Source organism: Pleurodeles waltl, chromosome 8 (assembly GCF_031143425.1).
Source record: "Pleurodeles waltl isolate 20211129_DDA chromosome 8, aPleWal1.hap1.20221129, whole genome shotgun sequence".
NCBI classification, from domain to species: domain Eukaryota; kingdom Metazoa; phylum Chordata; class Amphibia; order Caudata; family Salamandridae; genus Pleurodeles; species Pleurodeles waltl.
In genome coordinates this window covers 1,420,331,021-1,420,354,978 of record NC_090447.1, presented here as the reverse complement: position 1 = coordinate 1,420,354,978, position 23,958 = coordinate 1,420,331,021, and the positions used below count along the sequence as shown (strand labels likewise).

At 47.2% G+C, this 23,958-nt stretch overlaps 1 protein-coding gene across 1 annotated transcript in view; it reads right to left on the bottom strand.

Annotated features, from left to right (window-relative positions):
- LOC138248710 (E3 ubiquitin-protein ligase TTC3-like) overlaps positions 1 to 23,958 on the bottom strand; it is a 1,210,547-nt gene that overhangs the window by 380,828 nt on the left and 805,761 nt on the right. Inside the window, exon 31 of the mRNA XM_069202542.1 lies at positions 14,653 to 14,726. Within this exon, the coding sequence (XP_069058643.1) occupies positions 14,653 to 14,726 (74 nt within the window). The remainder of the gene's footprint in view (positions 1 to 14,652; positions 14,727 to 23,958) is intronic.

The window sequence follows — 23,958 nt, the reverse complement described above, 5'->3', positions numbered from 1 at the left end:
CTGTGAAGCACCAATCCCCACTGTAGTAGATGTCCTATACCAAACAACAACAGTGAGGGTCCAGTTGGGATTCTCACTGCACCAGGACCAAGCAGCCTTCGAGGGGCATCAGCATAACTCTCTAACTTGTACCCAATGCCCCTGTGCAGCCTGATTCCAGGCGGCCCCCCTCTTCTTTGTAGCACCCATCTAACACCACACACGCACGCACTCTGCTCCCGGTGGAATTCGAGGTGGGGGGGGGGGGAGGGGATGGGGAGGGGGGGGAGGTGCTCCCGACGAACTGCTGGTAGAACTTTGAACCAAGGGCCCCTACATCTCTAAACCCAGACGATGAACCCCTGGAACTGACTGTACCTACCTTTATGCATTATTGATATTTCTCTTCACCGGAATGCACTGTGTGTAAAAATGCACAGGTTTGAACTCTACTTAATTGTAACTTTTAAAAATAAAAACAGTACTTACTCTTTTGCCAAGTTCTTGGTTTCAAAGCATATATCAAAAGAACTGTTATTTTTCTAAATTGGTATTGGATTTATTCATTGAGTGTGTGTCTCATTTACTGCCTGTACGAGTACAACAAATGCTCTGCACTGCCCTCTGATAAGCATAACTGCTCACCCACACTACCACAAAAGAGAACGTTAGTGTTATCTTCTTTTGCCTCTATCAACCAACTGGGGATCCAATGAACTCTCTGCCTGCCAAGTATACTTTTTAGTGCACCATATAAAGCCAGTTTCCCACAAATGTGTAATACTGCTGACATTGCTTGTTCTCTGCGGAGGCAAATCGATCTAACTAAGGCTCTCCCCACTGCTGAAAGAGACCTTGCGCCACCTGCAGATGGAGAAGCCATTAGTGATTGACCACACATTGCTGGCGGAGTTTGTCCGCTCTGCAATTCAGAGAGCCACCAGATGTATAACCACCAGGGAAATTCCATGATGCCCCAGCCACGTCCTAAGGTGCACAGCATCTTGACAGAGGGTCCACGACCCCACCTCCCTCTAGTACGACATAGCAGTGGTGTTGTTTGTTAACACCTGCACTATCTTCCCTTTGAGAGAGGGGAAAAATGCTTTCAATGCTAGTCTAATCATCAGGAGCTCCAACAGGTTGATGTGGAGTCCGGATTTCGCTAGAGACCAGAGGCCTCTGATCTCCGCCTCTCCCAGGTGGCCTCCCCATCCCAGGAGTGACACATCTGGCACTGTCAGAGCTTGTGTAAGAAAGGGAGAGGGAACTGCGTCTGACACAATCACAGTTCATTAGTCATCACTAAAGATCTCCCACAGTTCCCTCTGAGATCTGGACCATGTCAGAGAGATGTCCTTGATGCTGTGCCGCCTGGAACTTCAGGTCCCACTGCAGAGCCCGCATATGCCACCTACCTTGAGTCACCAGCAGGATGCAGAAGGCCATGAACCCCAGCAACCTCAGACTCATTCTCACCAAAATCCAGGATAGAGGCTGAAACCTCAATATCATAGCCTGAATATCCTGGTCTTGCCGCTCACGAGGATAAGCCTGAAAATGTACTGTGTCCAGAACAGCTCAGAGAAAAGGGAGCGCATGAGAAGGAGTCAGGCGTGAACATTTATAGTGAACCCCAGCAAATGCAGGAGATCTGCCGTAGTCTGGAAGTGCGGGACGACAGCCTGGGGTGAGTCCGCCTTCAACAGCCAGTCGTCGAGAGAGGGGAAGAGTGGCACCCCTAATCTCCGCAGAGGAGCTGCAATCACCACCATCACCTTGGAGAACACTCAAGGGGTGCTGGTGAGGCCAAAAGGAAGTGCAGTGAACTGAAAATACTTGTGGCCTACCGTGAATCACAAGTAACGTCTGTGGGCAGGCAGGATAGGGATATGGAAATATGCATCCTGCAAATCCAATGCTTCCATCTAGTCTCCATGGTCCAGGGCAGAGGGAACCTGAGCCAGAGTGAGCATTTTGAAATTCTTCTTGAGAAAGATTGGGGGACCGAAGGTCTAGGATAGGGTGAATGCCCTTTGGGCACGAGAAAGTAGTAGGAATAACAACCACGACCTACTTCTGGCACAACGACCCTCTCTAAGGCTCCCCTGTCCAAGAGAGCTGTAACTTCCTCTTGGACAAGTGCCAAGAGCTCCATCGTTATCTGGTCATAAGATGGTGGCACGAATAGAGGTATTAGTTTTGAAGGAGAGGGAAAAGCCCCTTTGGTCTATCTGCAAAACCCACCTGTCTACCGTGATGGACTGCCAGTAGAGCAGGTGATGGCGGATTTTGCCTTTGATTGTCCCTGGTGGGGAATCGTCAGACTTGGAAGGCTTGGAGGCAGCTGCAGGGTGAGGATGGGAGGGGGGGGGGGGTCAGACTGGCCAGACCTCTGGCTCCCTGATTCACAAGTATGATGGATTCCATATCCCCAGCCAGGCAGAGGATAGACAGCATGTGCAGCACGGTGGCTGGATGGAACGGATGTGGATGGGCGCCCCCTTCCGTAGGCCACAAAAGGGGCGAAAGCAGAATAAGGGGGACGAGGGGCCACCCCATGGCCCAAGGACCTGGCTGTAGCATGAGAATCCTTGAAGCGATTGAGCGTTGAGTCTGCTTTCTCTCTGAAGGGACAGGTGCCATCAAAGGGTATGTCTATAAGATTGGCTTGGACATCCCCCAAAAGCCAGACGTCCTCAACCAGGTGTGGCGCCTAAGGGCCACTGTTGATGCTATTGCTCTGACTGGGAGTCAGTCATTTCCATTCTACATTGGATTGCGTACTTTGCTGCATCTCGCCAATAAGCAACTGCTAGGAAACGTACAGCCTGGGCCTCCTCCGGGACCTGTAGCAGCACTTGCGCAGCCATATCCCACTGCGTGTGAGAATAACAGCCCGAAAGGCATGCAGTGTTCATGGACAGCAGTGTCAGGTTGGCGTAAGAAAACATCTTCAGCCTCTTTGATTCCCTATCTGGGGTTGAGGTGGAGGCTTGGATAACCAAGCTCTCATTGGTGGAGGCTTGCATCAGGAAACCTGGGTCACCCAGTGCCGGGAGATGGGGTGGGTAATTTTCCTGTTCACAGGAGCCCCTGGGCTGGGTTTGGACCAGGTACTCAGTAGGAATTCTTTAAGGAATTCAAAAGAGGGAAGCAGAGGTTCAGAGAATGAAGCCCCAGGCTGAAGCACCTGTCAGGAGGTTAGCCCTGACTGACTCCAAAGACAACACAAGGCCCAGGACCTCAGCTGCTCTTCACACCACCAAAGAATTTAAAGTCCTCCGTAGCCACTGTAGGGAGAGAGAGCATACCAGTATCTACTGAGGTATCCAGTCCACTGGCTTCACATAGGTCTGTATCCACCCCGGCTCTCCATCTGACCCCTGCCCTCACCACATCAACAAAGCAAACTCCGTCATCGCACCCAAAGATCATCATCAGCAACAGCTCCTTCGATTCCGCCACCTTCCCGGAGAGCTGGAAACACACCGAGATCAACGCCCTCCTCAAAAAACCCAAGGCGGACCCAAAGGACCTCAATAACCTCCGGTCTATCTCCCTGCTCCCCTTCACGGCAAAAGTCATTGAGAAGGCTGTCAACAGACAACAAACCCACTTCCACAAGGAGAAGAGCACCCTAGACCCTTCCCAATCTGGATTCCCCAGCAACCACAGTATCGAAATTGCCCTCATCACCGCCACCGACGACATCAAAACCATACTGGACAACGGCAAAACTGCGGCCCTCATCCTCCTGGACCTCTCAGCCGCATTAATCACCGTCTGCCACCACACCCTACACACACACCTCAGCAATGCAGGAATCTGCAACAGAGCCCTGGACTGGGTCACCTCCTTTCTCACCAGCAGAACCCAGAGAGTCCGCCTCCCCCATTCCGCTCCGAAGCCACGAAAATCATCTGCGGGGTACCCAAGGGTTCGTCCCTCAGCCCGACCCTCTTCAGCGTCTACATGGCCCCTGTAGTGAAATGTGTGTTTTGACCACTGACTTTGTATTGCACCACTTTGCATCTGGATTAGCTGTCCAGTGTTTACCAGTTACAGACTACATTTTGTTTTCAGTTTAGCCTTAGATTAATTCTGCCTATTGACTTTATCATAGCATTAGACACTGCCATGTTAAAGCTGCTTGTAATTTTCCACATTGTAAACTGTGCATTCTGTCTTATTTTCATGCTCTTTCTCACTGAAGAGCTAGGACATATCACTGAAGAGCTAGTACATAATATGGAGGAGTTAGTCAGCCAGCATGATAAGGATGTACTAGACTGATGTTTATGGTACAGCAGGGAACGGCTTAGGCTTGGGATAGACACCTTGAGAAAATGTCCAGTTCCAACTTGTTTCTTTCAACCCCGACATAAACTAGCCAGCACGTCTGAATTGTGAAATGAGGGAGTTTTTCCAGAAAAATCCTTTTGGTTTTTTAAGATATAAAAAGACCCAGTGTGACAGCGAGAGTGTGAGTGGCCTCAAGCAGGATTCTAGACGTCGGATGCCTGATATTTTTCCCGTAAGGGTGGAAATCTTTCTCTTTCGCATTCGAACGGGGTCATCGTCGTGCTGGCATGAGAAAGATTAAGAACTTGGCAGGTGATGCATTTTTACTTCATTATTTGCTTTGCATTTTAATATAAATACATATATTTGCTGTGTACATTGCAGTGGAGAATCATTTTGGTATGTTTTCCTTTCATTACTGTGACTATTTTTTAAACGTGTGCTTTCAACATTCTGATCTCCTTTTAGGAACCTCGTGGTGAATTAATAAATGTCTTCTTTGAACTAAGAGGTGCATTCCAGAGATTTTTTGTCAGCTCGGTCATTAGTGAAAAGCAAAACAGGCCTGCTCGCTAACATCGCCCGATCCCACAACTTCAACATCATCTCATATGCCGACGACACCCAGCTGATCCTCTCCCTCACCAAGGACTCCGCCAAGACCAACCTCCATGAAGGAATGAAGGCCATCTCTGAATGGATGAAGAACAGCCGCCTCAAACTCAATTCCAACAAAACGGAAGTCATCATCTTTGGCTCCACCCCCTCTGCATAGGATGACTAATGACCTTAACATACCCCAAAATTCTGTATTCAGGGGCAATCCTGAACCCAGCTCTTCAGATTCCTGACAACCTCAAAAGGAGGACTGCTGAGCTGATATTCCCGCAGAGAAGGAGACACCAACTGACTTGGCCCCAGCCCTAACGGCCCGTCTCCTGCTTCAAAAAGATGCAAGGGGTGGTCCAGGCTGAGGGGGTGACTCCTCGTTTTTCTCATTATCCCTCTGGACTTGCAGCCAAAAAGTGGGGGCTCGTCCAGGGGGGCAGGCATCTCCACTGGCTGGCGTACTCTGGGGCGCTCTAACACCAGGCTTGAGCCTTTGAGGCTCACCGCCATGTGTTACAGTTCCTAAAGGGGGGGTGGGTGTGGGGGGGGGGGGGGGGTGTAGTGTGAGGCTCCTCCACCCAGGACATGCTTTGTTTCTGGCCACGGAGTGCACAAAGGCACTCACCCCATGTGGCCAGAAACTTGTCTAAAAGTGGCAGGCTGGCACAGACCAGTCAGTCACACACTAGCAGTAGGGCTAGCATACAGGGGGGCTCTCTAAGATGCCCTCTGTGTGCATTTTTCAATAAATCCCACACTAGCATCAGTGTGGGTTTATTATGCTGAGAAGTTTGATACCAAACTTCCCAGTACTCAATGTAGCCATTATGGAACTGTGGAGTTAGTTTTTGACAGACTCCCAGACCATATACTTAATATGGCCACACTGTACTTACAATGTCTAAGAATAGACTTAGACATTGTAGGGGCATATTACTCATGGGGCTATGCTCTCACCTGTGGTATACTGCACCCTGCCTTAGGGCTGTAAGGCCTGCTAGAGGGGTGATTTACCTATGCCACAGGCAGTATTTTGTGGGCATGGCATCCTGAGGGGGATGCCATGTCGACTTTGCCTTTTTCTCCACACCAACACACACAATCTAAAATGGCAGTGTGCATGTGTTAGGTGAGGGGTCCCTTAGGGTGGCACAACATATGCTGCAGCCCTTAGGGACCTTCCCTGGTCACAGGGCCCTTGGTACCACTGGTACCTTTTACAAGGGACTTATCTGTGTGCCAGGAGTGTGCCAATTGTGGAAACAATGGTACATTTTAGGTGAAAGAACACTGGTGCTGGGGCCTGGTTAGCAGGGTCCCAGCACACTTTTTAGTCAAGTCAACATCAGTATCAGGCAAAAAGTGGGGGGTAATTGCAACAGGGAGCCATTTTCCTACACATACCAAGGAAGGCATTTCCTTACACACACTTGTGATAATTTTTCAAAACAAAGTACTTGTCATTTTATTTTATTTTGTACACTCTACTCACCTCCTAGGGAAACCTTTTTATTACCCATTTTGCGTAATTTGCACACCCTTTCTTATAAAGAAGGATTAATTGGCATTCAAAGCCTTTCATCCAAACAAATGTGCAGCTCTATTTTAAGTTTTATTAAAACCGCTATCACCATTAGGAACCGATATGAATTAGTAACATGACTATTTATTAAGGGAATTTAGATATTGTTTTACTGTTGTATATGATCTTATAAGTGTTTATTATTTTATATTGATAAGTAGGCTTAAGTGGTAAACTTAGATTTTATAGACTTGCACACCAAAGAGACTTGTCTTTGAATTATGTAATAAGTACTGTACGATGACTTATATGTATGTATGTATGTGTACTTTTATGGCAATATGCCGAATAAAGTTATTTTGACTGACTGACTGACACACACTACCACAAAATAGAGCATTAGTATTATCTAATTTTGCCACTATCAACCTCTAAGGGGAACCCTTGGCTCTGTGCATACTATCTCTCACTTTGAGATAGTATATACAGAGCCAACTTCCCCCAGTCTGTCTCACCAAAATCCAGGATAGAGGCTGAAACATGGTTTTTTTAACCTGAATATCCTGGACTCGTTTCTCTGGAGGATAGGCCTGAAACTGCACTGTATCCAGAACAGCTCCAATGAACGGGAGCTTCTGAGAGGGATTCAGGTGTGACGTCGGCATCTTTATAGTGAACCCCCGTGTAGGAAAGACCCATCTTGCCTGGCATGTTACCCCCATTTTTACTAGTGTGTCAGTTTGTTTTTGCCTGTCTCACTGGGATCCTGCCAGCCAAGACCCCAGTGCTCATAGTTGTGGCCTGAATGTGTGTTCCCTGTGTAGTGCCTAACTGTGTCACTGAGGCTCTGCTAATCAGAACCTCAGTGCTTATGCTCTCTCTGCCTTTAAAATTGTCACTGCAGGCTAGTGACCATTTTTGCCAATTCTAATTGGCACACTGGAACACCCTTATAATTCCCTAGCATATGGACCCTAGGTACCCAGGGTATTGGGGTTCCAGGAGATCTCTATGGGCTGCAGCATTTCTTTTGCCACCCATAGGGAGCTCAGACAATTCTTACACAGGACTGCCACTGCAGCCTGGATGAAATAACATCCACGTTATTTCACAGCCATTTTACACTGCACCTAAGTAACTTATAAGTCACCTATATGTCTAACCCTCACTTAGTGAAGGTTAGGTGCAAAGTTACTACGTGTGAGGGCACCCTGGCACTAGCTAAGGTGCCACTAGATTGTTCAGGGCAATTTCCCCGGACTTTGTGAGTACGGGGACACCATTACACGCATCCACTACATATAGGTCAATACCTATATGCAGCTCCACAATGGTAACTCCGAATATGGCATGTAACATGTCTAAGATCATGGAATTGTCCCCCCCATGCCAAATCTGGTATTGGGGTGCCAATCCCATGCATCCTCGGGGCTCCAGCATGGACCCCGGGTACTGCCAAACTAGCTCTCTGGGGTTTTCACTGCAGCTACGGCTGCTGCCAACCCACAGACAGGCTTCTGCCCTCCTGGGGTCTGGGCAGCCCAGTCCCAGGAAGGCAGAACAAAGGATTTCCTCTGAGAGAGGGTGTTACACCCTCTCCCTTTGGAAATAGGTTTTAAGGGCTGGGGAGGAGTAGCCTCCCCCAGCCTCTGGAAATGCTTTGAAGGGCAAGGATGGTGCCCTCCTTGCATAAGCCAGTCTACACCGGTTCAGGGATCCCCCAGCCCCTGCTCTGGCGGGAAACTGGACAAAGGAAAGGGGAGTGACCACACCCCTGTCCATCACCACCCTAGGGGTGGTGCCCAGAGCTCCTCCAGTGTGTCCCAGACCTCTGCCATCTTGAATGCAGAGGTGTGAGGGCACAATGGAGGCCTCTGAACGGCCAGTGCCAGCAGGTGACGTCAGAGACCCCTCCTGATAGGTGCTTACCTGGTTATGTGGCCAATCCTCCTCTGAGGGCTATTTAGAGTCTCTCCTGTGGGTTTCTCTTCAGATAACGAATGCAAGAGCTCACCAGAGTTCCTCTGCATCTCCCACTTCGACTTCTGCCAAGAATCAACCGCTGACTGCTCCAGGATGCCTGCAAAACCGCAACAAAGTAACAAGAAGACTTCCAGCAACATTGTAGCGCCTAATCCTGCCGGCTTTCTCGACTGTTTACTGGTGGTGCTTGCTCTGAGGGCTATCTGCCTTCACCCTGCACTGGAAGCCAAGAAGAAATCTCCCGTGGGTTGAAGGAATCTTCCCCCTGCTACCGCAGGCACCAAATTTCTGCATCACCAGTCCTCTGGGTCCCCTCATCTCGACGAGCGTGGTCCCTGGAACACAGGAGCTGGATCCAAGTGACCCCGACAGTCCAGTGGTCCTTCTGTCCAAATTTGGTGAGGTAAGTCCTTGCCTCCCCACGCCAGACAGTAATCCTGTGTACTGCGTGAACTGCAGCTGCTAGGGCTTCTGTGCACTTTTGCAAGGAATCCTTCGTGCACAGCATAGCCCAGGTCCCCAGCACTCCGTCCTGCATTGCTCAACTCGCTGAGTTGACCACCGGCTTTGTGGGACCCTCCTTTGTAGTGTTGAGACGACCGCCGGGCTCAGATTTCTTGAATGCCTGTTCAAGTGCTTCTGCGGATGCTGCCTGCCTCTGCATGGGCTCTCTGTGTTGCTGAGCGCCCCCCTCTGTCTCCTCGTCCAAGTGGCGACCTCCTGGTCCTTCCTGGGCCCGGGCAGCACCCTTTGTCTTCAACAGCAACCCTTGCAGCTAGCAAGGCTTGTTTGCGCTCTTTCTGCGTGGAAACAATTTGCATCCTCCAGCACGCCGTGGGACATCTTTTGACCAAAGGAGAAGTTCCTGGCACCTTCCATTGTTGCAGAATCTTCGTCTTCTTCCACCCGGAGGCAGCCCTTTTGCACCTTCATCTGGGGTTTAGTGGGCTCCTGCCCCCCTGGACAATTTTGTGACTCTTGGACTTGGTCCCCTTCCTTTACAGGTCCTCAGGTCCAGGAATCCGTTTTCAGTGCTTTGCAGTCAGTTGTTGCCTTTGCAGAATCCCCTATCTCGACTTTACTGTCTTTCTGGGGTAGTAGGATAACTTTACTCCTACTTTTCAGAGTGTTGGGGTGGGGTATCTTGGAGACCCTTAGTGTTTTCTTACACTCTCAGCGACCCTCTACACATTACACTAGGCCTGGGGTCCATTTGTTGTTCGCATTCCACTTTTGGAGTATATGGTTTGTGTTGCCCCTAGGCCTATTGTGTCCTATTGCATCCTATTGTATTCTACAGTGTTTGCACTACCTTTCTAACTGTTTACTTACCTGATTTTGGTTTGTGTGTATATGTTGTGTATTTTACTTACCTCCTAAGGGAGTATATCCTCTGAGATACTTTTGGCATACGGTCACTAAAATAAAGTACCTTTATTTTTAGTAACTCCGAGTATTGTGTTTCTTATGATATAGTGCTATATGATATAAGTGGTATAGTAGGAGCTTTGCATGTCTCCTAGTTCAGCCCAAGCTGCTCTGCTATAGCTACCTCTATCAGCCTAAGCTGCTAGAACACTACTAATCTACTAATAAGGGATGACTGGACCTGGCAGAAGGTGTAAGTACCATCAGGTACCCACTATAAGCCAGGCCAGCCTCCTACAGGGTGGTAGCCTCCCCAAGCCACTGGTATGCTTTGAAGGGCATTTTTTGGTGCCCTCCTTGCATAAACTGGTTTGCACCAGTCCATGGACCCCTGGTCCCTGCTTTGGCACAAAACTGGACAATGGAAAGGAGACTTATCACTCTCCTGACAAACACCACCCCAGGGGTGGTGCCCAGAGCTGCTCCAGGTGGCCACTTGATTCTGCCATCTTGAATCCAAGGTGGACAGAGGCCTCCGGGAGCATCTGAGTGGCCAAGGTCAGGCAGGTGATGTCACAGCACCCTCCTGATAGGTGGTAACCCTGCTAGGTGCCCAATCCATCTTTTAGGGCTATTTAGGGTCTCCCTCTTGGGTGGGTCCTCAGATTCGATGTGCAAGATTCCAGCAGGACTCCTCTGCAAAGTTTACTTTGACGTCTGGCCACTGAAACCGCAACTGGGCTTCACAGGAGCCTACAAGCTGCATCTCCAGCAATGACTTTGCCCTGCAACTTTGTTTCTCCAGCTCCTTCCAGCAACTGCAACATTTCCCGGGCTGTGCATCCTCGGACGGCAGCAAGTCTTCAGTCTGCCCCAAGAAGCAAGAAGGAATCTTCCTTTGAGTGAGAGAGTCACTCTCCTGCATCTGCAGGCACCAGCTGCAATGACAACTGGCCGCATGGATCCTCTCTCCTGCAACACTGCGTGGATCCTGCAACACAGGTGGTAATCTTGAGTGGTCCCCTCTACCAGCTGGTAGGTGGTGAATGTTTGCCTCTCCTTGTGGGACAGTCCCTGTGCACTGCGACTCATGGAGCTACTAAGGCTTATTGGCTCTGCTTCCAAGGGATCTTCAGGCTCCATGTAGCCCCAGCCTCCAGCACACTTCTCTGCAAAGCACAGACTCCTGCCTGCTGCTCCAGCGACATCGTACTCTTTTCCAGGTGTGCTGAGTGTGTCTCACTGCATCACCTGTGCCTGCGAGTTGCCTGTGGGGGCTGCATTCATGACTTCTTGCTCTCCTGACTGTGGAGGGTCGCCTGGGACTCCCCTCCTTGGGTTGAGTCCCCTCAGACATTCCTGGTCCCCAGCAGCTATGCAACTCTTGCCTTTGCCAGGGCTTGTTGGTTGTTTTTCCACACCACTGACAGACTGCAACTCTTCTTCCGATGTGGGACATCGACTGCATCACTCCTGAAACTCTTCTTCTGCTCCTGTGCTGCATAGCAGACTCCTGGTCTTCACCGTTGACCTGGTCCTGCATCTCCAGAAGGTTGGGTAGTGGCTCCTGCCCTAATGGACACTCCAACTGGAACTGGACTTGGTCCCCTTGATTTGCAGGTCCTCCTCTGTCTTCTGTTTCTTCCAGTCTTGCTTGGGTCTTGCACACTCCTTGTACAAAGATTATCTGTTGGTTTGGGAAAAAACAGGTACTTACCTCTTCTCTCCTGGTCGCTGAGGGGCACCCTGGTATTTACTGTTTGGGGTTCCTAGTTCCTCCAACCCCCCCTTTACAGATTACACTTACTTGGGTGGGGGTCCACCTCTTGGATTCAATTTCTTTTGTATATGGTTTGGTCTCCCCCTAGGGTCTCTATTGGTTATGTTTATTTACTGTTTTCTATTGCTTTCTTTGCCCATTCCTGATTACTAAGGTGAATATAGTAGTGTTTTTAATCACCTGCTAGTGGAGTATTGACTGTATAGTATTTTAGTATTTGTGTTACTATAGTAAAGTACCTTTATTTTTTAACACTGTGTGGTTCGTTCATGTGTGTAAGTGCTGTGTGACTACTGTGGTACTGCGTAAGCATTGCATGTCTCTTAGCTAAGTCTTGGTTGTGCATCCACAGCTACCTCAAAAGAGCCTGGCTTCCTAGACACTGACTACATCTCACAAATTGGGCCTACCTGGAATAAGGGGATAACATCATAGGTGCTCATCACACACCAGGCCAGCTTTCTACACCGCGCATGCCTTGAGCTTCTCCCCGTTCAGGATCGAAGGGTGCGGGAGGCCTTGGAGGCAGACTCCGGGCACCAGCTGTCCAATAAGTTATGGCACGATTGTTTTTTCCCCAAACGCGCAAAGTATCTCTCAATCACAGGCACAAGCTTTCATGCTATAAACTTCTCTGTAGAATCTACGTAACACCCAGTGCCGTAGCAAAAATAGACTACTCTCGAGCCTCTGCATGTCTGAAATGTAAAGTGGAAAATGCAGCTTTTGTTCATTTAACATGGACATGCAGCGGAGTGGCTGAATAATGGAAGAACGTTTTCAATACCCTGAAGTTGATGTTGGGCTCCTCCTGTTACTCCTGACCCTCTTATGGCGCTGCTGAGAAATGTGGAGAAAATTGCTAAACCTCCTTGACTCTTTGCAGCCATAGCCCTTCTCCTGGTGAGGCGCAAAATAGCTCTACATTGGGGTTCCGGGACACTTCCTTCGGTTCTGGCATGGCTTCAGAGCCTCATTTACTGTGATACAACCAGCAAGAAGTATGCCTCACTGCAGCCTCCTGCTTCGCTTCTGAAACACATATGGCAGCCTCAGAGGGACCATTCGTCGACCCTGAATGACCCTGAGCAGTCAGACAATACCGCCCATGAACACTCTGCTGCCCAGAGCGTGTGCCTATCTGAGACGGAGGCCTCGCCGCTTTTTTACTCTTTGACCTCTCAATGACAGCGGTACATAATGTACATCATCCTTCTACAAACCATACCTGCTGCCCTTTACATGAGATGCTTATTTTATGTATAGCCTAATATGTGTACAAGTCTCGAAATATGATTGAATAATGGCACATATGGGGGCATATGTGTGTCTCTGTTGGGTGCACATTTTGTTACTTTTTTTATTTTTTCTTGTTAAAAAGACGTAATAAAAAGAGTTTAAATAAATAATAAAGCCTGGGCTGCATGGAATCCTATGCCAGCTATCTAATTTCATCATCTACATATCCTAAGTTTTCCATTACTAGGTGTTAGTCCTCTCTTGCCTTGTTTGGCTGGCCAGACTATTACATTGACATTTGTCAGATTTTAATCAATTTATCTGCAAAGCATGGTCATTCGCTCTACTCTTCCTCAAGCAGTAATGTATCTTTGCCAAAGCTTGGATTACATCTTTGTTTCGCTGAGTCTTCTGGGTACGGGTGGGTCAACCACCCGCAGAGAATAAACTAGGTACAACTGTTTCAGGAAATTTCAAAAGCAACTGAAAGTGAAATCAGTTTGGGCTGCCTGTCTTTGATGAAAGTCTCAAGAGCATCTTTCCTGAGCCACAGAAAGGAGCCAAAGGCTGTTTGGATTTTTTCTTAGGGTAAGAAAAAAATAAAAAAAACAGTAAATGGCACCTTAGTATCTGGCCTTCCCATATGTGCCTCTTAGGAGGTTTCTTCTGTTGCGCGAGTGGGAGGGAAGGAGTTAAGAGCCAGTCTACTCTCCCATCCTTGCCCCTACTTCTCTGAAAACCTGAAATGGCCAGTGAGACTAGGGAGGAGCTGGAGACAGTAATAGCTCCCCTTAGCCCCTTCTGTAATCCCATCCACCGGCCCTATACTGGGTGGGGTGGGGGGCTTAAGGAAACCTTTCCAGGCCTTCCATGTGCCATCATGTGACATTTCATGTATTAGTAATAAGGCTGCTTGGACGTTAGCGGCATGTCAGTTTATTAACGTCCTTGTTGGTGCCCAGAAGGATTCCTGAACTGACAACTGAAAACGGAATGGCAGTGAGGAGCAGATCAGCAGGCTGTAGTACTCCAGTCACGCTGGCAGGAAGTCACATGCTCTATGAGGCTTGGAGAATTTTGATAACAGTATTATCCCCAAAACAGATACATAACTAAACTCTCACAAAGCACCTCTATTCTCAATTGCACAGCCCCCCTCCGAAATTCTTCAAAATAAAAACAGATTACTTTACTATCATTATTTACTGCTGCATTAAAGCACAACATTTGCCCTATGTATGTTTCTTGGGTAGAGAATCGACCCCTCCCCTCCACCGTCCCCCCCCCAAAAGAGTGGTGTTATATGACCCACTGACTAACACAAATATTAAAAAGGTTAGAAAACCCTGGTCTAAAGCCATAAGTGCAGATGCAACCTGCCCAGAAATCAGAGCTTTTCTGCACAGAAATGTTCTTGAAAAAACAAGCAAAGTATAATACTTAGTGAAATATGCAAACTAAAAGTTAAGTCTTAATGAATTTATCAAACCAGGCATACCAAAGCAGATTCAGTGAATGATGTACCATGCAACGAGCTTCTGGAAGGGTGGACGCATGTTCCATCCAGAGACGAGACAGAGTTAGGATTATTATGCCCGACAGTATTGGTGATGAGGTAAGCTAGTAAGGGATGTTTGACAGCGTGCAAGTGATTTGTCCATTGCCACTGACTAAGCCTCTTCGCACCAAGGGAAATAATTCCTATGGTTGATCTCTGGGTTCCCTTTCTTTTTAGGAAGGTTACATATCTTCATGTCGCTACACCTTGCTGTGCTGCCTTCATAGTAAATATCTTGCCGCAGGACAAGAGAAGAGATATTTTACGTTGAAAGGACTGCTGTTTTTTCTTGGCAATTAATGTACTTACAATGCATTATTCTCCGCACATATATGGTCAAGTTCTTGAGCGGCTGTACCACATTCAGGCAACAATAATAAAGGCTAAAAGAAAATAAATATGTTAACACACACACTTAAACTCAAAAGAAAAAAACAATTCAACATTAAATTATCTATATGTACTGTAGAAAAGGACTATTAGGTATTAAGTAATAATAAGAGAAAGCAAATATTTTAGTTTATAGATGGTAGGTTACCAGGATAGTCTAAAATGACGAAATGTTTTAAATGTATTATTCTTTAAAAGGCAATAACTATCTTATTTAACATTTTAAATTACAAAACATCACAGTATGTGAGTAGTACTACAACAAAAAGTTATTTCCTAAAGGTGTATTTCTGGTGTATTTGCTATCTACCTGCAGATTCCTCCCCCTGTAGAATTATCCCACTCATTAGACTAGATCCAGAAACCTCAAAGCTCTCATGTCACTTGCAGGGGCTGCAAGCTTTATATTGACCTTTGAAGAGGTGTCATGTGACGTCACCAAAGCCATATAGCACCAACCCTGGCTTAACCTCAGTTTCCATTCATTTTTCCCACCTTCGAAGCAAATGGACGGACTGAAATCTAAGAGTAGTACAATACCAAAACATATTTGGGGATCTTATTAACTGTCCTTATGGTACATCTATCAAACAGAGACGCGGACAGGTCGCTAGGAATCCACAGGTAAATACAGTATCCACCAGAAATGTTGTTACTGCATGTCATTAACTTTTACTTCTGGAGAAGACTTCCATCTGACAATTCCTCACCTGTAGATTAGAATTTCCAAGCACTGCCCTGCCCAGGAGGGTGGTTGATATCGGACTAGACAAAACAATCAAATAAGATGGAGCTTGCAAAGTAGCCACCTCTACGTGCCTCACAATCCAGGCAGCAGTAATTAAAAAAAGTATGTAGGGATGCCAATGTCACTGTCCTGCAGATGTCTTGCTATGGAGACGTCTATAGCAAAGGCAGTAGTGGAGAAAGTGGCCCTGGTGAAATGGGCTTTGATCCCCTCTGGAAGAACTTTAACGGCCAAAGCATAGCAAGATTTGACACAGAGTGTGATCCACCTTGAAACGGTCCTCTTCTGCGCGGTTTCCTCTTCTTGGCACCACAGTATCCATACAAAAGCTAGTCATCCGGTCGTATGACCTTGGTGTGGTCCGGGTAATAGTTGACCACCCACCTAGGATCCAACCTATGCAGCTGCTGTACTCTTTAGTATGTGTGGATGAAGGTAAAAAGCAGGAGGGCTGATGAAAGAAGTCACCGCTTTCGGAAGAAAGGCAACCCTGATTTGCAACAGCAACCCATCAGAGAAAAATGAATTAAAGGATGGACGAAAACTAAGGGCTTGCATCTTGATTAAGTAATAGCAAGTAAAAATACTGTTTTTGAGGTCAGATTCCTCAAGGGATTCAGAGTCGTTATTTGAAAAGTGAACACTAAATTAAGATCCTGTTTGGGTACAACAAGAGGGGGTGAGGGGGGCATGTTTGTTAACCACATCAAGAAATACATTACAATCACAGATTTAAAATAGGATTGGCTGGTCTGGCTGACAGAGGAATGCTGACAAGGCAGAAAAATACCCCTTGACCGTATCAACTGCACAAGCTCTATGGGCAAGGGAAAGTACATAGTGCCAGTGACAGTATGTCCTTTAAAGGGTCCGCATTATTGTCTAGGAACCAGCCAACAAAGTTGCTCCATCAGCCAGAATGAAAATGTCACTTACCCAGTGTACATCTGTTCGTGGCATCAGTCGCTGAGATTCACATGGTCTGCATAGCTCGCCATCTGGTGTTGGGTCAGAGTGTTACAAGTTGTTTTTCTTCGAAGAAGTGTTTGAGTCACTGGACCGAGTGACTCCTCCTTCTGTGCTCATTGCGCATGGGCGTCGACTCCATCTTCGATTGTTTTCCCCGCAGAGGGTGAGGTAGGAGTTGTACTATAGTAATAGTGCCCGCGCAATGAAATGTGTAAGTATGTACCTATTAAAGGTTTAAATAATATATATACAAATGTACAAAATTGAAGGTAACTTCTGAACTGCTACAGGCTTCCGGGGAGGTGGGTGGGCCCATGTGAATCTCAGCGACTGATGCCATGAACAGATGTACACTGGGTAAGTGACATTTTCAGTTCGATGGCATCTTTCGCTGTAGATACACATGGTCTGCATAGACTAGTAAGCAGTTATTTCCCCATAAGCGGTGGTTTAGCCTGTAGGAGTAGAAGTTATCTGAAATAGAGTTCTTAATACAGCTTGACCTACTGCAGCCTGTTGTGCGGATAGCACATCTATACAGTAGTGTTTGGTGAATGTGTGAGGCGTAGACCATGTGGCTGCCTTACATATTTCATGCATTGGGATGTTTCCTAAAAAGGCCATTGAAGCACCTTTTTTCCTTGTTGAATGTGCCCTGGGAGTAATGGGCAGTTGTCTTTTTGCTTTAAGGTAGCAGATTTGGATGCATTTAACAATCCATCTGGCTATACCTTGTTTTGATATTGGGTTACCTGCATGAGGTTTTTGGAATGCAATAAATAGCTGTTTAGTCTTTCTGATGTTCTTTGTTCTGTCAATGTAGTACATTAATGCTCTTTTGACATCTAATGTATGTAGTGCTCTTTCAGCCACAGAATCTGGCTGTGGGAAAAAAACTGGTAGTTCTACCGTTTGATTTAGATGGAACGGTGAAATAACTTTTGGTAAAATTTTTGGATTAGGTCGTAGGACGACCTTATTTTTATGTATTTGTATAAAAGGTTCCTGTGTTGTGAACGCTTGAATTTCACTTACTCTTCTCAGAGATGTAATGGCGATGAGAAAGGCAACTTTCCAGGTTAGGAATTGTATTCCGCAAGAGTGCATGGGTTCGAAAGGTGGGCCCATGAGTCTTGTTAGGACCACGTTTAGGTTCCATGAAGGAACAGGTGGTGTTCTTGGTGGTATAATTCTTTTAAGACCTTCTATGAATGCTTTGATGACTGGTATCCTATACAAGGAAGTTGAATAGGTAGTTTGCAGGTATGCAGATATTGCTGCAAGGTGTATTTTAATAGAAGAGAAGGCTAGCTTTGCTTTTTGTAAATGGAGCAAGTAATTTACTATATGTTTTGGAGTTGCGTCTAGTGGTTGTATCTGATTATGATGGCAGTAACAAACAAATCTTTTCCACTTACTTGCGTAGCAGTGTCTAGTGGATGGCCTTCTGGCCTGCTTTATGACTTCCATACACTCTTGGCTAAGTTGTAAGTGTCCGAATTCTAGGATTTCAGGAGCCAGATTGCTAGATTCAGCGATGCTGGATCTGGGTGTCTGATCTGTTGGTTGTGTTGCGTTAACAGATCTGGTTTGTTGGGCAGTTTGATGTGGGGTACTACAGAAAGATCTAGCAGTGTTGTGTACCAGGGTTGTCTTGCCCACGTTGGTGCTATTAAAATGAGTTTGAGTTTGTTTTGACTCAATTTGTATACTAGATAAGGGAGGAGAGGGAGAGGAGGAAAAGCGTAAGCAAATATTCCTGACCAGTTCATCCATAGGGCATTGCCTTGGGATTGCTTGTGTGGGTATCTGGACGCGAAGTTTTGGCATTTTGCGTTCTCTTTTGTTGCAAATAAGTCTATTTGAGGTGTTCCCCAGAGTGTGAAGTAGGTGTTCAGAATTTGTGGGTGGATTTCCCATTCGTGGACTTGCTGGTGATCTCGAGAGAGATTGTCTGCCAGTTGATTCTGGATCCCTGGAATAAACTGTGCTATTAGGCGAATTTGATGGTGGATTGCCCACTTCCATATGTTTTGAGCTAATAAGCTTAACTGCGTTGAATGTGTTCCTCCTTGTTTGTTTAGATAATACATCGTTGTCATGTTGTCTGTTTTGACAAGGATGTATTTGTGGGTTATGATTGGTTGAAAAGCTTTTAGTGCTTGAAAAACTGCTAATAATTCTAGATGATTTATATGCAGTTTTGTTTGATATATGTTCCATTGTCCTCTTATGTTGTGTTGATTGAGATGTGCTCCCCACCCTGTCATGGAAGCATCTGTTGTTATTACGTACTGTGGCACTGGGTCTTGGAAAGGCCGCCCTTTGTTTAAATTTATACTGTTCCACCATAGAAGCGAGAGGTAAGTTTGGCGGTCTATTAACACCAGATCTAGAAGGTGACCCTGTGCTTGAGACCACTGTGAGGCTAGGCACTGTTGTAAGGGCCTCATGTGCAGTCTTGCGTTTGGGACAATGGCTATGCATGAGGACATCATGCCTAGGAGCTGTAGTATTGTTCTTGCTTGTATTGTTTGATTTGGAGACATGTGTTGAATGACTCTGTTGAAATTGTGAATTCTTTGTGGAGTTGGTGTTGCTACTCCTTTTGTAGTGTCTATTATGGCTCCTAGATATTGCTGTACTTTGCTTGGCTGAATGTTGGATTTTGCAAAGTTGACGGTGAACCCTAGTTTGTAAAGGGTTTGTATGACTTGATTTGTGTGGTTTGAGCATTGTGTGAGCGAACTGGTTTTGATTAGCCAGTCGTCTAGATACGGGAATACATGTATTTGCTGCCTTCTGATGTGTGCAGCGACTACTGCTAGGCATTTTGTGAATACCCTTGGAGCGGTTGTTAAACCGAAAGGCAATACTTTGAATTGGTAATGTATTCCTTTGAATACAAACCTTAGATATTTTCTGTGTGATTGATGTATTGGTATATGGAAATATGCGTCTGAGGTCTAGGGTTGTCCTGTAGTTGTGTTTTTTGAGCAATGGTAACACTTCTTGTAGTGTGACCATGTGAAAGTGGTCTGATTTGATGAATGTGTTTACTACTCTGAGGTCTAGAATTGGTCTCAGTGTTTTGTCCTTTTTTGGTATCAAGAAGTACAGTGAATAAACTCCTGTGTTTATTTGTGTGCTTGGTACTAATTCTATTGCATTTTTTTGCAGTAGTGCTTGAACTTCTATCTCTAGAAGCTGTGAATGGTGTTTTGATAAATTTTGTGATTTTGGTGGTATGTCTGGAGGGAATTGCAGGAATTCTATGCAATAACCATGTTGGATAATTGCTAGGACCCATGTGTCTGTAGTTATTTCCTCCCATGCTTCGTAATATTGACCTATCCTTCCCCCCACTGGTGTTGTGTGGGGGGGGTGAGTGACGTGTGAGTCACTGCTTGTTGGTAGTGGTTTTGGGGCTTTGAAATCTTCCTCTATTCCTAGGGAATTGCCCTCCTCTATACTGGCCCCGAAAGCCTCCCCTGTACTGTCCCTGGTAGGTGGACGGTGCAGACTGTGAGGTACTGGCTTGTGTGGCCTGACCCCGAAACCCTCCTCTAAAAGGTGTTTTGCGGAAGGTGGTATAAGATCCTCTGCTCTGCGGGGAGTAGAGTGCGCCCATGGCCTTGGCAGTGTCAGTGTCCTTTTTGAGCTTTTCTATGGCTGTGTCGACCTCCGGGCCGAACAGAAGTTTTTCGTTTACTGGCATGTTAAGTACTGCCTGCTGAATTTCTGGCTTGAATCCAGACGTTCTGAGCCATGCGTGCCTACGGATGGTAACCGACGTATTAATAGTCCTTGCGGCTGTGTCTGCTGCATCCATAGAGGAGCGTATTTGATTGTTGGAAATGTTTTGACCCTCCTCAACAACCTGTTTTGCTCTTTTTTGTAGATCTTTTGGGAGATGTTCAATGAGATGCTGCATCTCATCCCAGTGGGCTCTGTCGTATCGCGCTAGCAGCGCTTGTGAGTTTGCGATGCGCCACTGGTTTGCTGCCTGGACAGCGACCCTCTTCCCGGCTGCATCGAACTTTCTGCTTTCTTTATCTGGGGGAGGTGCATCCCCAGAAGTGTGTGAATTTGCCCGTTTTCTGGCAGCCCCTACCACCACAGAATCTGGTGGCAGCTGAGAGGTGATGAATAAAGGGTCCGTAGGAGGCGCCTTATACTTTTTGTCCACTCTAGGCGTTACTGCCCTACTTTTAACTGGCTCCTTGAAGATCTCCTTTGCATGGCGTAGCATGCCTGGGAGCATAGGCAGGCTTTGGTAGGAGCTGTGGGTGGAGGAGAGGGTGTTAAATAAAAAGTCATCCTCTACTTGTTCAGAGTGTAGTTCCACATTATGGAACTGAGCTGCTCTAGCCACCACTTGTGAATAGGCTGTGCTGTCCTCAGGTGGTGATGGCCTAGTTGGGTATGTGTCTGGGCTGTTATCAGACACTGGTGCATCGTACAAGTCCCACGCGTCTTGATCTTGGTCGTCGTGGCTCATGGCGGTGTGAGCTGGCGAATGTGACGGGGTGTAAGTTGGCGAAGCCGGAGTTACAGGTGGAGGCGAGGGAGGAGGTGTTACCGTCTTAGCTGTTTGTTGCTGAGGAGCCTCTCGTGCTACAAACTGAAGTGTTCTCTTTCTTTTGACAGGTGGAAGGGTACTGATCTTCCCTGTCCCCTGCTGAATAAAGATACGCTTTTGCGTGTGATCCACTTCAGTGGATTGCAGTTCCTGTTCGAATCTGTGTCTTTTCATTTGTGAAGACATAGAATGTTCTTCAGTATAGGAGCCTGAAACTGGGTCTGTTGGTGCTTTTTTCGGCTCCGAAAACCCTGTTGTTTGTTTTTTCGGCTCCGAGGTAACCTTCCTCTTCTTTTGTGCCGAAAAATCTTGGCCTCTATGGTCTTCGGCGCCACTGTCTCGGCGTCTCGGTGTCGATGCTTCTCTTTAGCACTCTCTCGGTCCCGAGGAGGCTGCGTGCCGGTGTCTCGACCGGAGTCGGACGATCTCGACACTGAATGGGCCTTTTTCGGTGCCGATTGTTGGTCACCGTGAATTTGGGTTGAGCCATGGCCGGTTGGCAGTGGCGTCCCCTGGGCCTTTTTGCCTTTTTTAATTTCTGATCTCGACGTCTTACTCACAGTTTTTGTATTGTCGAGTTCGTCGGAGTCTGAATCCTGGATGGAAAAGGATTCCTCCTGTTCCTCTTCTGTCTCGAACTGTCGATGCTCCTTTGGCGTGGACGCCATCTGCAGTCTTCTCGCTCGACGGTCGCGCAGAGTTTTTCGGGACCGGAACGCCCGACAGGCCTCACAGGATTCTTCGCTGTGCTCGGGTGACAGGCACAGGTTACAGACCGAGTGTTGGTCCATATAAGGATATTTGTTGTGGCATTCAGGGCAGAATCGAAACGGGGTCCGTTCCATTGGCGGTGTTCTCCACGCGGTCGGGCCGACTAGGCCCCGACGGTGTGCCGAAATCTACCCCGAAGGGCACCGAAGCGCTTCGATGTTCAATGCGTCGTCGTATGTGTTTATCTCGAACCGGATCGCAACGATACCGTCGAAAATCTTCCGTTTTCAGCTATCTTTCCGTTCCGAAACTCAGAGCGACAGGAACACGTCCGAACCCGATGGCGGAAAGAAAACAATCGAAGATGGAGTCGACGCCCATGCGCAATGAGCACAGAAGGAGGAGTCACTCGGTCCAGTGACTCGAAAACACTTCTTCGAAGAAAAACAACTTGTAACACTCCGACCCAACACCAGATGGCGAGCTATGCAGACCATGTGTATCTACAGCGACAGATGCCATCGAACTAAGGTGTTTTGGGGGAGGGCGCATATAGAATGACCTCAATTCCTTTCAATGGCAGCTGAAAGAAGCTAAAATGTCCCCTGTTCAATCTCCAGGTATGTAGGCCTCAGAGATTAGGGTGCAGGATCATTCCCCCAACTGGGAGAGAAGGTCAATCCTGAATAGCAGCTTGAGCAGGAGTGAGTGGAGAAGCACTAATGGTCTACACAGCACACCTTCCAAGGCCAATCTGGGGGAAGGAGAATGACTTGGGCCTGTTCTTAGCAAACCGTTCTCAGAACTCGAGGAATGAAGAGTATGGGACAAAATGTGTAATGCAGCTTAAAGTGCCACCTCAACTGAAACACATTCCCCAAGCCCCCTCCCTTCAATGGATCCCAGAGGACACAGAACTCCTGGTGTTGAGCATTCTCTGAGGAGGCAAACAAGTCCACCTATGGAGTGCTTCACCTGGGGAAGATGCCCTGGAGTTCTTCTAATAGAAGACACCACTTGTGTTTGACAACGTAACACTGGCTCAAGCCATCGACTCTGACATTCAGACACCCCTCTAAGTAATTTGCATTGAACTAGATCCCTTGGCAGTGTGCCTAAAACCACAGTCTCAGCGTCTCAAGACAAAGGAGAGAACCTACTCCCTCTCACTTGTTGACATACCATATAGCTGGTGTGATTTTCACCAAGATCTCAATGGATCATTCTTGGAAGGAGAAGAGGGAGGCCTTGAGGCCAGACAAATTGCCTGCAGTTCCAACAGGTTGATGTGAAGAATCGGTTCTTCCAGAGATCAGAGGCCTCTGATCTCCAGATTCTGCAGGTGAGCTCCCAACCATAAGGTGGAGGCATCCACCACAACTGCTGTCATGGTTGGTGGGAGAGTGAGGACCATCCCTCAACTCAGGTTTGCCCTACACCTGTACCAAACCACTTCAGCACTGGGAGAGATCACAATGTAGTCTAACAGGTGTCCCTAGTACTGTGGCCACTGCCAGGCGACACCACTCTATGGCGCTCATGTGCCAACATGCATGCGTGACAAGGACCCAACAATCCCTGGATCTTAAGGACTGGAACTTGCATGCCTTGTTTAAAGGATGAAACCATATACCTAATATTGGCGATCCTGTGAGGGGGAGGTAGCGCGTGGAGCAGAACCGTATCTAATACTGAGCGTACAAACTGGATTTGTTGGGAGGGCCAGATGTAAGATTTGGGCTCGATGACTGAAAAGCAGAACATCAAGGATACTGTTGACTACAGATGGTCTAATACCACTGCTGGCAAATCAGCTTTGAAAAAAACAGTCATCCAGATATGGGGGAATTAGGATGCCCAGTCTTCTAAGGTAGGCCACAACCACCAACATCACCTTCATGAACACTTGATGTGCTGATGTTGAGCCAAAAGGGAGCACTGCAACTTGGTAGTCTGTAGAACCTACCACAAAATGTAAATACTTCTGGTGTGATTGCAGGATAGCACTTTGGAAATATGCATCTTGCAGTCGAAGGATCACCAACCAGTCTCCAAGTTTCAACACCAGCAAAACTTAAGCAAGAGTCAGCATTTTGAACTTTTCCTTCCAGAGGTAGAAGTTCAATCCTGGAGCTCAGAAATCTGGATGCAGGCCACCGTCCTTCTTCGGTACCAGGAAGTAACATAATATCCTCAACCCTTTTCCTGATCCAGC